Source organism: Cololabis saira, chromosome 5, assembly GCF_033807715.1.
Source record: "Cololabis saira isolate AMF1-May2022 chromosome 5, fColSai1.1, whole genome shotgun sequence".
Taxonomy (NCBI): domain Eukaryota; kingdom Metazoa; phylum Chordata; class Actinopteri; order Beloniformes; family Belonidae; genus Cololabis; species Cololabis saira.
In genome coordinates this window covers 43,722,047-43,740,624 of record NC_084591.1, presented here as the reverse complement: position 1 = coordinate 43,740,624, position 18,578 = coordinate 43,722,047, and the positions used below count along the sequence as shown (strand labels likewise).

At 40.6% G+C, this 18,578-nt stretch overlaps 1 protein-coding gene across 1 annotated transcript in view; it reads right to left on the bottom strand.

The window, feature by feature from the left end:
- The window catches only part of hyal4 (hyaluronidase 4), a 32,014-nt gene extending 13,654 nt beyond the window's left edge, over positions 1-18,360 (bottom strand). The window contains exons 1-2 of the mRNA XM_061722223.1: positions 18,236-18,360; positions 3,280-4,266 (exon numbers count right to left, since the gene is read on the bottom strand). Coding sequence (XP_061578207.1) covers positions 3,280-4,236 — 957 coding nt within the window. The 5' untranslated portion in view covers positions 4,237-4,266; positions 18,236-18,360. The remainder of the gene's footprint in view (positions 1-3,279; positions 4,267-18,235) is intronic.
- Between the last annotated feature and the right edge of the window lie 218 nt (positions 18,361-18,578).

Sequence of the window (18,578 nt, the reverse complement as noted above, 5' to 3'; positions counted from 1 at the left end):
CAGCCTCCATTTCCACAAACTGTGTGTGCAGAGCCTCGATCCTGGCGTTAGCATTATCATTAGCCTGCTTAATTTCTGCCCTGAGGTGGTCAACCTGGGTCTTAATCTCCACCGACTGGGCTTCGGCTTTGTCGAGAAGTTCCTTCCTCAGGTCTGCAATAGCCTGGAGGATAGCCTCTTGTCCGGCAACCGGTGTAGCGTTAGCATGCTCCTTAGCAACATCAGGGCTAGCCTTGTTCTTCTTGCTCATTGTCCTCTCTTATAACGACAGTAAAAACTTATGAAACTGTTCTAATTAACCCTATTACTGTTCCCAAGCACTTTGGGTCACTTTGCGGACAGATTGGTTTATTTAGTTACATATTACACAGATCCGACAGGGAGCCCAGCCAAAACGTGTCCTCACATGGCGCTGCCCCGGAAGCCCCCCCACAGGTGAACCTTAGTGCCACATTTGTTTTTTGCTCTGAGGAACTCAGTTGTACAGGAATATGTTCTTGCCACAGATGTTGTTCAGAGAGCTTATCACTCTTAAAAACTAACACTTAGCAGCAAGGGTTTGAAGAGCCAAGTGCATATATATTCCTCCACATTCTTGGCTCTTTGATTTCCGTCAGACTCATGAGTCCAGGCCAGGGCTGTTCATGTCTGTGTGCATTTACTGTACATTTTGATCTTTTTTAACATCAAAACTCCAGTTTTGAAGTTGCATGTTTCCTTTTGTCCAGCTTGTCCTGGTTTAACTGTTGTCCTTCATGCTTTGTGAAGATGAACAAAACTCTGACAGTGAAACAGCTCTAAATGTTATTGTGCTGTATATGGTTATAAACTTTGCCACAGCTGAGGGGCTGCTTTCATCGGAGGACACACTCCATGAAAACACGTCTTTTAAAGAGCACAAAGGTTCAACTGAGCCTTGGTAAATTGAGACAGAACCTTCTCAGCATGTGTCCTTGTCTGTACGTCTGAGCTAGTGAAACATAATCATACCAAAGTCTTTATCCAGTCAAGTACCTTCGTAAATCCCCCTTATGTGCTCTCTGATCTTCCCATTTTATCAAGGATGGAGACTTATGGGAAATTGAGAGGGCAAAGAATCACAGAAAGCATTTCACCTCAATGAACAGCGAGATGGTGAAGTCCAGCATTCACAGTTAAAACTTTGAAATACTAATGTTACCGTGTGACATGATGTAGATTTTTCTAACTTCAAAGTTGTGGTTGGTTTATCAAAACAGAACCTGTTTGAAACTTACTAAAACATTTGCAGGGGTGTGTGGGTTTAGGCTAGTGGTCTTCATTCCTGGTCCTTAAGAGCTACTGTGCTGCAAGCTTTAGGTGTTTCCCTGCATCAACACACCTGATTAATCTAATTATGGTCATTGTTAGCTTTCCATTATGGTCTGCACAACTCTTCTGTAACTCGTAAGGACACAGGCATTTGTATCAGCGTGGATTGAGGCAGGGAAACATCTAAAACATGCAGGACAGCGGCTCTCAAGGACATGGGTGGAAGACCACTGCTTTAGACTAACCAAAGAGCAAACTGCATCTTCCTCTGAAGTGCATTCTCCTGAGTCAGGTTTCCCAAGTACTACCAACTTCACAAGACTTGTATTTGCAGAGATGTCTAGGTATAGTTGGTACTGAAAGACAGCAATGTTTTTTTCCTCTGAAAAACTTCCTTTTTATGTCATTGCTTCCAGAAACACTGGCAGTGTCTTTTTAAATGCACACTCCAAACTACCTTTATCATCCTTTATCATCAAAGGGGAAACTTCCATCCGTATGGATGAAGAAACTGAAGAGCACAGTGCAAGTTACTCTGAATTATTGATAACTGACCTGAATCATCACATCACTCACATCAACCTAAACTGATGATCCACTAGATCACACGGCACAGCGATCTAGAGGCCGTCTGGAAATAAATTACTAACATAGGAACATTTGTTAAAAAAGGGATTCAAATCTGGTTTATGCTTCTCCATCAACTTTACTCACAGGGAACACTGTCAGACTGATGCCGTAGTTTACCCTCACACTGCAAAAACTCAAAATCTTACCAGGAATATTTGTCTTATTTCTAGTTAAAATGTCTCATTTTAGTCAAAAAATCTAATTACACTTAAAACAAGAGTCATCACCAGAAAAATAACTTGTTATTTGACAATTTTCACCTGTTTCAAGTAAATTTTCACTTGAAATAAGTAGAAAAATCTGCCAGTGGGACAAGATTTATCTTATTATTATCTTATTACAAACAAAAAATCTTGTTCCACTGGCAGATTTTTCTACTTATTTCAAGTGAAAATCTACTTGAAACAGGTGAAAATTGTTGTGTTTTCCAGTGATGAGTCTTGTTTTAAGTGTAATGAGATTTATTTGACTAAAAATGAGACATTTTAACTAGGAATAAGACAAATATTCTTGTTAAGATTTTGAGTTTTTGCAGTGTAGAAGTTGTGCACTTAGGTAGAAGTGCAGAGAACCAATTCTCCACCAAAATGCTAGGGTGTATAGAGTTTTGAGAGGAACGTTCATGATCTCACGTGAAACTAGTTTGGTTGAGTGTTCACCTTTGGGTTTCATTTTTCTACGAGAGAGGTTGATGTTGGAGCACTTTAATTGTAGATGTTGCATCGAATGAAACAGAAGTTGTGCAAGGACATGGTCTGCACACTCTTTAAACGAGTCTAGCAGAAGGGATAAAGAGCAACAGCGAGGTGCCTGAAATGATTTAGTCCAGTGGACCAATCACAGCTCTACGTTGAAACAACGTTGATTTAATGGAGAAACATAAATGAAGAGTATCGTTGTGTCCAGGATATTCAAGCATTGGATCCACATTTGTATGGTGGACAATGTGAATTATGTATTTTACTTAAAGGAGCTTGAGGCTCCTTTTAAGAAATGAGACTCTCTAGCGCCACCCTTCACCACGACGGCCGTCGGGGGTACTGCAGCCAACAGTGAAGCCGGCACGGGAGAACGGGGAGAACGCACATGCAGCGTCATGTGACGTCACATCTGCAGCCCAGCGCGGGAAATTCGGGACCGAATTGCAGCACATTTTGCAGCACACAGCCTGTTCAAGGCAACAGAGAGATACACTAGAGGGCTCATTCTTTTGGGTTTGGAACACTTCATCTGACATTATTACTAGAAAACTTAAAACGTATACGAATTTTTTTCATAAATCCTGCCTCAATCCTGCCTCAATCCTGCCTCATGCTCCTTTAATATGGAATAGGAGTGACTGTGAATGTTTTTCCTTACTGTGGTGAGAAAGGCCAGAGCGTCGTCCCGGTAGCCCAGCCTGAGGTACACGTAGGTGGGAAGGTCATAGTCCCTTGAGGTCAGTGAAGCGATCCGGAGAGATTCCCGGATCCTGTGCTGGGAAAAGTGCAGGTTGAGGATGCTGTCAGTGTTGCTTTTCCTGAATGCCACCGAGGGAAACAGCGCCGTGCTGCTGTTCCACAGCCACAGCAGCTCGTCGTTCCTCATCCTCTCCAGCAGGGGGCAGAGGCCAGTGTAGTTCTCCCCATGCAGGTTATAGTTGTGACAGTCAGGGTAGAGGTAGAAACCCCAGAGAGCGTTGGGGCGAAGCCGCGTTCCTAACTGGATAGTCCGCTGCATGAACGCTTTAGCACTTTTCTCAAACCGTCGCCTCGCGAGCTCCTCCACCTGAGCCGCTGTGACGTTTATGTACGCCTTCCTAGTCAGGTCCTTGGACTTACGCCGATAGATGTCCTTCATGTGCCAGTTACGACTCCACTGAGGCCTCCAGAACTCCCAGTCGATCACGGCCAGGCCGCGGAAGTCCTTTGCGGGGATGAAGTGAGTGATGTCCTGGAAAGCCTTGAGCAGGTGCAGGTCCAGGCTGCAGTTCTGGGGGAGGCCTCCGTGCACGGGTTTGCCCTGAGGGGTGTAGTAGGGGTAGTAGCCCAGCCGGTTGGCGTAGAAAATGGTAACATTCTGACCTTTCCAGTTAGCGCGTGGGCTTCCTTGGATGTGAAAAAGACGACCGAGATTGGTGGTGATGTTGTACTTGATGGTGCACATGTCCAGCGGAGCGTTCCAGGCGGCGATGAAGGGTTTGCGGTTAATCAAGGGAAGCTTTGCAGGTTTCTGGCCAAAGGCAGCGTGGAAGAGCAGGATGAGCCAGTAGCAGGTGAGGGTGACGGGTACGACGTGGTGCGGGGTGGATGCCCCGCCCGCCGGCACCACAGGCATTCTGGGCTTCAGTTGTACTGGTCAGTCATCCTGAAGAGAGGGGGTCGATGGGGAGACAAGAGCGGAAAAAACATCAATGCTCACATTCTCATGACCTTAAATAAGCTATTGAACTTTGGGTATCTTTGGCTTGTAAATGTTTCCATGAAAAGTTAGACTTGTGATCAGGGCGGAGTCTTTGATGATCTGGATGAGCCGATTCAGACTGATATTAAGGCAATAGAAAGTTGAAATGATCATGCATAATGTAAATGTCAGATGATGAATCAGAATGTTCTCGTTCATTTTATTTTATGTTTTATTTATTATCTAACAACACTGAGACCAACAGACCAAAACACTCCAGAAAGCTTAAAGCAGCAGCCCGCGGGGACACGTGAAGAGCCGCAGCAGCTCCGGCTCGGAAGCTGTATGGGGTCCGTGGGGATGGAGGCGTCTCCATCCCGGCGAGAGCGGAGAGCGCTGGTGCGGCTGGCGGAGCGCTGCGGTGCCGTGCAGGCTCTCTTGCCACAGCTACGCCGTAGGGTACGCCGTAGCCTACGCCGTAGCCTACGCCGTAGCCTAGGGTCAAAATGTGCTGTCCAAAATGTTTAATAATCGCTCTCCTCTGCCTTGTTGAATCCTGCGTATGCGCGTTCGTGTTTGTGGGGGCGTGGCTTAGAGGAAGCGCCACTTTCAAATCTTGCTAGCTCTCAGAAGTTGCATAGAATAACTTTAAGAGACACATACGGTAAAGCAATAAATGATGTGTCAGAGAACATAAAACTACCAGACTTCTCTAAGTAAGAAGAAAAATGTACTCAAACTATAACTCAGTGATTAAAATCATTTTTCTCTGATCTGACTAATAATCAACTCGTAATTTCTGGTTTCAATGACTGAACAGCTTTAGAGAATCAACTCTGAATGAATGAATTAATTAATCTTTATTTCGGCTTGTACACACTTTTTTACACAACAAGATGAAAAGGTAATATAAACATTTTTTTAGCCGAAAAGGTGTAGCTGAAGCCGTAGCTTATAGTGCCGAACCTTTTTGTCTTAAGATCAGCTTAAATATGAGACATTAACATTACTCTGTGGAAACAAACAATACATAAAGAAGACGAAAATAAATGAGACAAAATATAAAATTGACGTTTCACATTCTAGAATGTTTTTGATAATATACTTTATAATTATAGTGTTTTATATTTATTTACAATATTTTCTTTAAACATTTCCTTAAACTTGAAGATAGAACTGCACATTTTTATGTCGTTTTATGTCGTTTATGTCGTATTCCATATTTCTCTAGCCTTAACTGATGTACATCTCTTTTTAATATTTGTTCATGCTGTCGTCGTCTCAAACATGAGTTTCCCCCTCAGGTCAGAGCGTTATAGGTTTCTTTTATTTGGAACAGGTCCTGAATGTAGTTTCAAAAGGACTCTTTTGTTTAGCAATGATTTCTAGATTAATATATCCAGCATTTCTATCAGATTCCTCTCTCGGAAACCTGTTCCAGGTTAAAATGACACTTCCGAGGGGTCAAAGGTCACCGACAGGAAGTCCTTTCACACCCAGGGACTGAAGGGAAGACTTCAACTCAACAGACCGCAGTTTTTCAGTCCACATGTAGTGTTTCCTTGACCAGAGCTGGAGGCCATAATGACAGGCTTCTCTGCCAAACGTCTCAGCGTGGTTCACTGTTTTTGTATCCATCGACAGAGTCTGGAGGTCTGAATTCAGCACCCACACCTCTCAGGTGAGCTCCGTTCAGCCATGATTCCAACATCATATACATAACATTTTCAGCATCTGGTAACAGGCCACAATTGAACAGAAATTACATTTTAAAAAGTTTTTTTTTAAAGTGCTTCAGTCTCTTTTCAGTTTGGATCCCAGCAAGACCCCCCCCCCTCCCATCAGTTTAAATTAATTTAGTATACATCCTGCTTTGCCTGTCTCTGTCTCGTGCAACACATATAAAAAAGTTGGTTTTGTGCAACAAGCTTCTAACTAATAGCAAAGAGTTATCTTGAAACATTCACACTCTAGAAAATGTAAAAATGTGTCAAATAAGGTGTCAGCTGTAATATGACTGATGTACGGAAGAATATTAGGGCCATGCAGGAGAAAAAATATTTTGAGAGGGGAAGATTTTTTTTTATTGTACACTTCGAGAAAAAAGTCGAGCGCTGAGATTAATGTTGAAATACAATTTCAAGAATAAAGTCGAAATTTCGTGAATAAAGTCGAAATTTCGTCTTTTTTCTCGAAATTGTACTTCAACATTAATCTCAACATTTCAACTTTTTTCTCGACATTTCGACTTTTTTCTCAACATTTCAACTTTATTCACAAAATTTTGACTTTTTTCTCAACATTTCGACTTTTTTCTCGAAATGCATAGTGAAAAAAAAATCTTCCTCCTCTAAAATATTATTTTTATTTTTCTCCTGTCTGTACTCTTTCATACTGATGAGTACTGAAGGTAATTTTCATCATAAATTCTTACTCCACAAAATAAAGTATGACCTATGCTGTCTGCCTGGTTTGTGGTGTAAGTCTGCTTTCAGTGTGATTTCATCTATTTCATTTTTAAACCTCATTTATCTGCATATCTACCTCCATTTCCCCCCTGCTTTGCTTCAACACAATTTACCATAAAGAAGTTAAACATGCAAAGAAAAGCTGTATATACTTTTTTCTCTCTCTCTCTTTATGACCCAAAGCTGTTTTCAGAACAAACAATAGATTAGTCATGATTGAAATCCTAATTCGAGATATAAAGCTTTTATAACACTTCTGTTGTGATAACCTATTCTGAACTGTACATTCATAGTTTTCTTTTTCTTCAGCTTTCAGACTAAATCAAATGACTTTTGCTTTGAGTTATGTTGGTCTTGAATCAAGCTATGGTTCTTTCTCTGTGTTCCTGCCAGTTCCTCGTGTTGCTTTGCAAATGATTTGACTGCTGAACTCAGCAACAGAAGATAATCTTTCAAAGCTGTACTGCAGCGCTGCTGTAAATATATGGATGAAAGGCCGGGCACAAATCATTTCCATCTGAAGCCCGCTAGAGAGCATAGAACACATGATTAAACCAGAGCAATGCTTGTAACTATTATCTTTGGAGCGTTTCTGGTAAACTAAAACAAAGAAAGTAATAATCTGATGATGAATAGAAGATGTCAAGGTGTGATAGACCTCAAACCTGCAGGTCCCTCACACAAACTCAGTATTTTTGAATCAAAAGGTGTGCAGACAGACGCAACAAAACAAGAACCATGCTATGTTACTCATGTGCACCTGTATGTGGAAGCCATTGGACTGAGTCGCGGATTTGTGCACCGCTAAACATTTAGCTTTATTTTATGGTTTTGTTTTCTTTCTTTCTTTTTTTTTTTTTCAAATTTTCTCGGAGATGATAGTGAACAAGATTTCAGGACTATCATACTATCTTCTTCTTTTTCCATCAACTTGCTCCGACTGTGCCTTTCAACCACTGGTGTGACAGTGAGATATGTCACCTGCACTGCAAAAACTCAAAATCTTAACAGGAATATTTGTCTTATTTCTAGTTAAAATGTCTCATTTTTAGTCAGAAAAAAAATCTCATTACACTTAAAACAAGACTCATGACTGGAAAAAACAACAATTTTCACCTGTTTCAAGTAGATTTTCACTTGAAATAAGTAGAAAAATCTGCCAGTAGAACAATATTTTTTTGCCTGTAATGAGAAGATAAATCTTGTTCCACTGGCAGATTTTTCTACTTATTTCAAGTGAAAATGTACTTGAAACAGGTGAAAATTGTCAAATAACAAGTTATTTTTCTGGTAATGACACTTGTTTTCAGTGTAATGAGATTTTTTGACTAAAAATGAGACATTTTAACTAGAAATAAGACAAATATTCCTGGTAAGATTTTGAGTTTTTGCAGTGTGTGTAGGTTCAGCTTTCTTACCAACACCAGAACTACAGTAGGTGGTTAGAACTGAGAAATGATAACTGTCAAAGTTGTACAACGCTAACGGCAATCAACTGTCTGAGGAAATCTGCAACAATCTGGAACTCCAGAAGGACATCTTATAGTCAACAATTATAAGGATAATCTGCAATTTATTTGTGATTATGCTTCAGACCTTTGCTTTAACAGCTTGTTTAAATCATATATCAGATGCCTGATTGTGACACCTTAAAGGGATCTTATATGATTGTAATATGCACAAATCAAACATCCATTAAACCGCCGTCTGGGTCCTTTGGGCAGCCTGAATGGATCTGAGTCCTCGCGTTTCCCTCAGTACCTTCTATCACGATGAAAGCCAGAAGCCCAAGCTTCAACTTCAACACGATGAAACTCATATTTACAGTTCGGCAATGTGTCAAAACGAATCATTTATCCTGAGCAGCTTGGAGCTGTGTGCTGGTCTGGCAGCAATTAAGATAAGAGTTTGTTGATGTTTGTGGTTTGTGTGGAATGTAATGGCTCCGCTCATTCAACAAATAAGAGAAAAAGAAACTGTAGTATTCAGTGTCTGTTGGAAAGTTGGACTGGGTTTCAGCTGCGGTTGCCAGCATCTTAAGCCTAGATGATTAATCTGCAGGAATATTGGTCTACCACGCTGAGGCTCCCTGTAACGCTTTTCAGCTGATAACAGATCAGTTTTTTTAATCTTATCTCTGATGCAAAGTACCAAAGTAAAGCTTTTGGTCAGTTTTGTGCTAGATGTGTAGCTTACAGGGATGCTGGACCAACATGCTCTCACTGTTGGAACATGGCAGACTTTGGTGCATGTAGAAGTTATTGTGACTTTATGAGTATGAGACTTTGATAAAGGCACGTTTCTAAAGGACAGGACTACAAGAAACACTGAAAGCAAACATGCTGCAAGACAGAGAAACATGTCTTGCAGTGCTTTGGAATCAAGTGGACCCCTGCCCGAGGGCCAGATCCTCTCTCATGAGCCATCTGTCATATAAACAAGTCCCAGAACCAACTGCACTTTAGTAGGTCACATGACCATTTACTCAGTTTATTCATGAAGCATTTCATAATCAATGCTTTGCCCTCCTGAGCCGATGCTTGGCTTGTTTATAGCTGCAGGTTTGATATTCCTATTATTATTTAACATTTTATTTCTTTTGATAAAAATGAAAAGCCTGCATAGACAAAACATGAAACAGCAGTGGTGTTTCTTTGTGTAAATTACAGTATTTTCTAGAACATATAAGAAGCACGATGTTTCTATGTTTGCATGCACGATAAACAAAACCCCCTCAACTCTGGATACAACAGGTGGTTGCAATGATGATTTGGTACAAAGGCAATATTTTCACAGGCGGACTTGGATGGTATTGAAACATTTATTATTATTATTTGAATATTTTTTCCTTGTAGAGTGAATAATGATTTTTTTTTAAAGATTCAAGGGATCTGGAGGACTTTTTAGTGCGTAAAAGGAAAAGGCACAAATCTAAGCTGGACACTGATCTCTGACTCAGATCCACATCCAGAATACTCATCCATCAAGAACTGATTTAACCAAGTGCACAAGGATTAATAAGAGAAACCTTTGTCAAAGCACATAAACTACAGAGCTACATTCACAAAAGCCACTTCACACATGAATACCAAAATAGGGAAACCTTGTCCTTGTGTTGATGTCTAGGCTTAGAGGAATCTAGGGATTAGATCATAATTCACTATGAAGAAATGGATACCGACTGATCGAAGACCAAAGATAAAAAATTGTTAACGGCAACAAGTTTAAAAATCAGGTACTGTGGTACCTTTGGTTTGCACCAGTACCGCCAAAGCCACTTACACTTCTGTGATGGCAGCGAGAACGCACAAAGACTGGATTTATGGATCACTGGATTGAAAACTGTTCAAGTAATGATGATGATGATGATGATGATGATGATGATGATGATGATGATGATGATGATGATGATGATGATGATGATGATGATGATGATGATGATGATGATGAAAATGATTGATGATAAACTATATTACTATAGCAACCTTCTGAACAATATTATAAAGTCTAAGCCTAACATAGCAGCTGAGAGTTAAATGCAAAATAGTCCAGGTAATATAAAGCCAATAAAAATAAGAATAACAATGACCTCATAAAGAAAACTAACAGATTGCATCAAAGCACAATGGGAAGGAGACAGTTCTTTGAGTTTGCGGTTAATTTAAACATTAAGCCTATGATGATCTCTCTTTTCCTGCTCTGCCCAGCTTATGATCCAGGTCCTGATCCAGGTTTCTTCCTTTAAGGGGTGTTTTTCTTGCCACTGTTTGGCTTCAGGTTTTTCTCCCACTAGGAGAGTTTTTACCTGCCATTGTTCATGTAATAATTGCTCGGAGGTTTATGTTCTGGATCTCTGGAAAGCACCTAGAAACAACTTGTGTTCTAACAGAAGCTATATCAATAAAAATGAAATGAAATGAAAATGAATAAATACTACTTTGAGCGAGTTCACAAACATTTCCCTTGCGGGTTAAATAAATAATCTATCTATGAATTCGTCCATCCAAACATCTGTCTGCCTGTCTATCTATCTGTCCAAAACCAGTCAAATGAAACAGCTAAAACCAGCTGGACTCTGGACTGCACACATGAACAACTGGAGGCAACATGCCACAAGAACACATCGCTGTGTATCAAAGAACTGTCCCAACTAATACATTTAAAGAGGACCTATTATGAAAAACATGTTTTCTCTTGCTTTAACATATATAAAGTGGTCTCCCCTCAGCCTGCCAACTCAGAGAAGGAGGAAAGCAACCAAATTCTGCAGTGTCTGTACAGCCGCCCAGATGAGCCGTCCAGTGTGATGTGGATCTACGAGCCAATAAGATTCTGCTCATCTTCGTTGCGTAACCAAAATGCAAACCACGCCCACAACTATAAAACCGTGTAACTGCATGAGCGTCCGACTATCGTAGCACTGCGTGACATCGGACGCTCTCTGTCCATCTCCCTCCAGCAGCTGCTGACGCTCGCTCTCATCGCATGCAGTTATGACACGATGTAACTCCACCGGCCGGAGCTTCCATCATTGTTTTGTAGCGGTGTATCACGTCATTCAGGTAGCCAATCAGTACAGTGCCTCATTATCATAGCCCCGCCCACTCAGAATCCTGCATAGATAATGAGGTTAGAGACTGGGATGATAAAGACATGGTTTAGAGGCTGAATTTCTAATTTATTTAGCAAAAACAATCAAAAGCTTGTTTTTAAGACATTCAAGGCCTGTTTAAAATAGGGATTATATACCATAATAGGTCCCCTTTAAGGATCACATTTCTGCTCATTGGACAGCTGTATGTTTCCAGAGGTGAAGTCCTACTAAGAATTTCTGGGAAGTGGTGTTTTCCATGAAAGACATAGTTGGAATGTGTTGGCCGTTACAAACAAGTGGACTTCGCTCCTTAAACATGGGCTTAGTAAGAGAAGAGTTGAATCTAGAGGTGAGTTTATGCAAGATTAAAGGGTTAACTTCCTGCGGAAGATGACATACTAAAGTCAAACTAACCAGAAGAATGAGCTTTTCCGACTGTAGTGGACATCTGATACGCAGAGTGCAGTCATTTCCTCCGGCTCCTCGGGGCAGCCAGGGTGTTCCTTCACCAGAGAGGAAATGGACTCCCTCCAATGGTTTACTCCCATTTGGACTTAGCCGGAAAACCTCCTCAGGGGGCACGCAGATGGTACCCTGGGCTCAAGTCCAAACCTTCTTCACTAAGTCTCTGTGATCTCGTGGTTTTTTTAAACACAAAGCTCTTGGTAGTAGTGAAGGGTAGTTTGAACTTGACAGGTAATTCGCTTTCAGAAATCTTCACAGTGTTTTTCTTCTTTTTTTTTATTGTCCAAATGGTAGTTGTTCCTCTTTCACAGCAAATGCTGAAGACTTCAAACCCATCGCAGCATTCCTTAACTCCACTTATGGTGAAATAAAGCAGCGGTTTTATCCAAATCTTACACATTTGAGCTTTCAAAATGCAGGCATCATTAATCATGTATACTGTACATGCAGGAAACGACATTACGGAGCGGGATAAACCAACTCAGGGTCATTTCCACAATTCAGTATGACAAGTGATTAACTCTGAAAATTCTTCATGCCAGACTTTAGCTCGCATAATCCATGACTCGGCACCAGGACTTTCCATGAGACATGCTCAAAGCTGCGGGCAGCACGTTAACCAGAGCAAAGAGTGAAAGAGGGAAGCACTTTCACAAATGTTACTGGTGACCGAATGTGGTTGTGATTGATGTTCCTCACTGGAGTGAGTGAAAACAAAAGCTGGAGGACACAGGAAACACCAGAGCAGAAATGTTTCCATTCTGGAGAACTACAGCCAAGCCTGGTGATCACCAAGAAATCACAGAAATCACCAAGAGACGACTGGGGAGTCCGTTTGAGGAGTAGACGAAAAGTAGAGATCAAAAGTTATGGGAATGAAGCAGAAGAGCTTTTTTTTTTTTTTAATTTGTTGAATCCAAGCTCTGATGTATTTATTCATTAATGTATTAATGAATTAATTACATTTATTAGGGCCCGAGCACTTACAGTGCGAAGGCCCTATTGTATCTGTAGGAATTTTGACGAAAGGAGCCTTTGCCCCCCTAAACGTGCCCCAAAAGTCACCAAATTTTGCACGCAAGCCAGGCCTGGCGAAACATTTTATATTTAATGGTTTGCATTAATGGGCGTGGCCTAATGGCTCAACAGCGCCCCCTAGAAAACTTTGTGCCTCAAGCCCCACGATACGGTTTGACGTACATGCACGAAAATCGGTACACACCTGTGTCATGTCACAACTTAAAGAAAAGTCTCTTGGCGCCATGGCCGAAACCGAACAGGAAGTCAGCCATTTTGAACATTTTGAATTAATCGCGTAATTTTAGCGCAATTTATGCCATTCCTTCGGCAGTTAATACGGCCGAACCATAACGTGCACCCAGGTGTGTTATACATCAAAATATGCGTCTACATCCTGTGATGACGTTACTTTTCTCTTTCAAAAGCGTTACCGTGGTGACGCTAGATGCCAAAAAGCGCCCCCCCCCCCTCCCCCTTCATCTGATTGGTCCATATTTGATAGTTCCCCAAAAGTCACCAAATTTTACATGCAAGCCAGGCCTGGTGATAAATTTGATATTTCATGGTTTGCATTAATGGGCGTGGCCTAATGGCCTAACAGCGCCCCCTAGAAAACATTTCTCTCTCATAACTTTTGAACGGGTTGTGATAAAGACATGTGGGTGGTGTCATCGGACTCGGTATTGAGTACTTGACCTTCATTGGTGCAAATTAGCCCCGCCCCTTCTTCTAATTGGTCGATATTTCATAGTTCCTATTTTCTGCCATAACTTTTGAATGGTTTTACATAAAGAGTCGTGGGTGGTGTCATCGGACTTAGTTTTGAGTCCTTGACCTTAATTGGTGAAAATTGCCCGCGCGAGGGCCCGTTCATCACTGCTTGCAGCTTTAATTTTACTTTGTTCTGCATTCACCTGAGAGCTCTAAGCACATGCCAGAGAACATGAAACAGAGAGGTAGGATGTTGGGGGATGTTTCTAAAGACCAAGCAGTGTTTATAAATGAATTTGGATTCACTCCCTGGTGAATAATTAGAAATGATTATTATTATTATTTAGCTGAAAAAGGTTAAGTAAATGTAGTTGATGCAGTGAAAAGCTTCTCACAACCATGTCAGAAGACACATCCTGTGGTTGTAGAGAGGATGCTGCTCTTTCTCAGGTCAAACTATTAGTCTGGATCAAGAAGGGAAAAGACTGCTGAAACTGTTAAAACTGTGTTGAGAATTGTGTAACACATGTGACTCTGCTTTAACACAACCCTGTTAGACATGGCTGTGTCATTAACAGAGTTGTGCAGACTAATGACAAGCAGAATTAAAGATTATTGTTGCACAGAAACATCTAAAACATGCAGGCCAGTCGCTCTCGAGGGCTGGAGACGCCTGGTCCAACACCTTCTTTAAACGTGGGTGATAGGATCTCATCTATCATAGAAAATAAGCTTTCACAATGTTTACAATTAAATGTAGAAGCACTCACTGCAAAAACTCAAAATCTTACCAGGAATATTTGTTTTATTTCTAGTTAAAATGTCAAAAAATCTCATTACCAGAAAAATAACTTGTTATTTGACAATTTTCACCTGTTTCAAGTAAATTTTCACTTGAAATAAGTAGGTAAATCTGCCAGTGGGACAAGATTTATCTTCTCATTACAAGCAAAAACTTGTATCTTGTTCCACTGGCAGATTTTTCTACTTATTTTAAGTGAAAATCTACTTGAAACAGGTGAAAATTGTTGTTTTTTCCAGTGATGAGTCTTGTTTTAAGTGTAATGAGTTTTTTTTTTACTAAAAATTAGACATTTTAACTAGAAATAAGACAAATATTCTTGTTAAGATTTGGAGTTTGTGCAGTGCTTTCATGCAGACATTGTGGAAAAAAGTTGATCAGAGAGGCTCATTGAAATAAGAAAAAAAGAAAGCAAAGCCTTAAAATTGTAAGTGAGCATAGCAATTGGACCAGCAGTGATGGAAAAAGGCCACGTGGTCTGATGAGTCCAGATTTCCTCTGGTCTAGAGCGGTGACCAGGGAGTGAAGCTGCAGATGAAGCGAGGCTCCCCTCATGCCTAGTGCACACTCTAGCAGGAGCAGGATTGTGATACGGGCTCCTTCACTTGGCCATGTGGAGCTACAGCAATATTCATTCATTTCTTTACCCGCCTAATCTTGCACAGCGTCACGGGGGTCTGCTGGAGCCAATCCCAGCTCAGTACAGGGGAAAGGCAGGGGTTCACCCTCCACAGGTCGGCCACACATGTAGACAAACAACCATGCACACTCACACACACCTACAGGCAATTTAGGCAAGGCAAGTTTATTTGCATGGCACATTTCGCCAACAAGGCAGTTCAAGTTCGTTTACACAATAAATATATGAACAGTGAGGAGGAGAAAAAGTAAAAAAGTTACACTGCAGTGGCAGAATAAAGAACAGTTAGACTTAAGTTAGAGTTACAGTTAGATACTGAAATAGTTTAAATCTAAATTCAGAAGGGTTTCAATAATTTGATCAACGGCAGCTGTAAACAAATGAGTTTTTAACCATGATTTAAAGGAACTGAGGGGTTCAGCGTTCCTGCAGTTTTCTGGAAGTTTGTTCCAGATCTGTGGAGCATAGAAGCTGATTGCTGCTTTACCATGTTTGGTTCTGATTCTGGGGATGCAGATGGTTGCTATGGCAACAACAAGTCTCTGATGTATTTTTCAGTGATTTATAAACTAACAGAAGTATTGAAAAAAAATCTTCATTCAACATAACATGCATGCTTTTGGACTGAGAAAAGCGACGCAAGCACAATGAGAACATGCAAACGCTGCACAGTAAGACCCCTCCCGGGCCAAGGAGTCAAACCGGGAACCCCGCTGTGAGGCAACACTGCTAACCATTGACCCACCGTGTTGCCCAGAAATATTATCTGCACAAAATGTGAAGTCGCCACCTGGTTATCTAGAATAAGAGGCTTCTTCTCAAGAACATTTTTCCTACATGACAAATTTTTCAGATAACAATGTCTGGACTCATCAATGCTCAAATACCGAGAAGAGTTCAGAGAGCATGAAACCTTATTTTCATACCTATACATTAATCCCATTTTTGTGCGGTGATGAGGAAGACTTAAACGCACACGTGCCACTCTCACATCATCAGAACAAAATCTTCGAGAGAGAGAGAGAGATGAATGCGATCCTGAACAACAAGAAATACTGCAACTTCTTTTCTTCTCATCCAATCATATTAATGAGATAAAAAGGACTGTACAAAGTGATTCTTTGACCAAACCAGCCAGTCCTCATGAGGACAAAGATGGCGTGGAGATGCCACCACCACAACACAGCCCTGGGTTCAAGTGTGGGACAGCGTGAACTCAGGACACAGCGACTGTGTCTACATTTCCATGTATTCATACATAGACTCTTTAATTACTGTTTGCTTGTGGGTAGGGAATCCCAACCACCTTCTTAGGTTTAAAATACCGTCATTGTTTGGGTTTAATTATGTTCTTTAACAGTGCTATCATTACATTGCCTCATGCCATTTTGTGAGTCGTCATGGTAACGATTTAACAAGACTTTTGCAGTTGAAAAGCAAGTCACATTATGGACTTACAAGAATAACCAGCATCAATAACATCTAGACGATTCTGTCATCACAAGATCAAAGTTTCTTTATACTTTTCTGTTGTTTCTGAATGAGTTAGGTTTTGTTAGAGTAACATCCAAAGACAAAAAAAAGACAAATTATTTCATAAATAAAGAAGTTAAGGGCTGTTGTACTTTGTGTAACACGTGAGCTCAACCAATCACTCATGTAAAGTGATAATAAGCAAATTACACTTGGATCTCCATAAAAATATAATATTACATCTTCACAAGCCTCAAATATACGACGGAGTATTAGGGCCAAACAAAAAAACAAAAAAAGGAAATTACGAGAATAAAGTCATAATGTAATGAGAATAAAGTCGTAAAATTATGAGAATAAATTCATAATATTCCGAGAATAAAGTCGTAATATTTTGAGAATAAATTCATAATATTCCGAGAATAAAGTCGTAATATTTAGAGAATAAAGTCGTAATATTACGAGAATAAAGTTGCAATATATTATAAATATATAAATATAACTTCACAAGATATTCTTCTCAATATTCTTCATTTTAACACAGGGAGAAGAAGCTCTTCCTGTTAGAGTTCTCATAAATGACCACTTTATTTTCATAATATTATGACTTTATTCTCATAAATTACCACTTTATTCATTACGACTTTATTCTCTGAATTTTACGACTTTATTCTCGGAATATTACGACTTTATTCTCATAATATTACGACTTTATTCTATTACGACTTTATTCTCGTAATTTTACGACTTTATTCTCGTAATATTACGACTTTATTCTCATAATATTACGACTTTATTCTCATAATATTACGACTTTATTCTATTACGACTTTATTCTCACAACATTACGACTTTATTCTCGTAATTTTACGACTTTATTCTCATTATATTATGACTTTATTCTCGTAATTTCCAAAAATTTTTTGTCTTAGTTTGGCCCTAATACTCCGTTGTACAAATATGAAGGTTGATATACTTGAAACAATGTAAAAACATTTTTGAATAGGTTATTCTCAGCAGCTGAATTCATCAGCGAGACACCTGAAGGCATCACTGCCTTAAGATGAGCTTATCTCCCTCCTTTTTCTGTCTCATTTCACCGCAGAGCTTAACACACAATCGTAAAAGCCTGTTTACTGCACAAGATTCCAGCCTGGGGAATTGATCTTTAACCCTGAACCCTTGAACCTTGACTCTCTCTCTCTCTCTGTGCAACGCAGCCTTAGAAAACAATATGCTCCCTGAAACACAAATGAACATTTTACAACCGGCTGTGAAGAACTTCAAACAGGCTGAAAACTGTGACCTCCCTCGCTGTCATCTCTCTGACTATTTACTGTAAACCTTTATGAGTCAGAGCATCTGCTAAATGACTGAGACGCGACTTAAATGGGAGCTTTAATGTCTCTCCTACAAGCTTTCGCCTGCTTAAATCAAACACCACTCGGGCACGTCAGAAATGTGTTGCTGCGAGTGTAATTCCTGAGTGACAAAAACTATCCTGCACTTCTTGGGTTTTTGTTAAGGGTGAGCCAACATTCTTTGCATGACAGGGTGCCCCCATCTCCTCCCCCCCCTTCCTGCATCACCCAAAACACTAAAGCCACGCTGTAACACACAGGGTTGACGCCTCTCTCAGGATTTAAAAATACACTTAATCTTCCTCTTGGTGTAACAAGAGGAAAACTGCAGCTGAGTCAGTCTTAGGCTTTCAGTCGCTCTTCTTGGTGAAAGTGTGGCATCACTGTGTAAAAGCTCACCTGCACATGCTCAGGACTCTTCATCTGGGGTCCCGCCGGGAGTCATGGTGCACCCCCGCGGCGCACGTCTGAGAAGTCTGAGGTTTCTGTCACTCTGAAACACAAAGCAGTCATCTACGCTTATATACGGCCAGGAGGAGGAGAGGGAGGAGAAAGAGTCAGCTCCACAACACAACACAGCGATTACTGAACGAGGGGGGGGGGGGGGCAGACACAGAAACAACGTAAAGAGAGGGACGGAGAAGGAAAGAGACGGAGAGGGAGGTTTTAAATCCTGGGAGTGTGCTGATCTCCTCGGAGGTCTGATCCTCTGTGGAAGAAAAGTCTCTGATCAGTCTGGAAC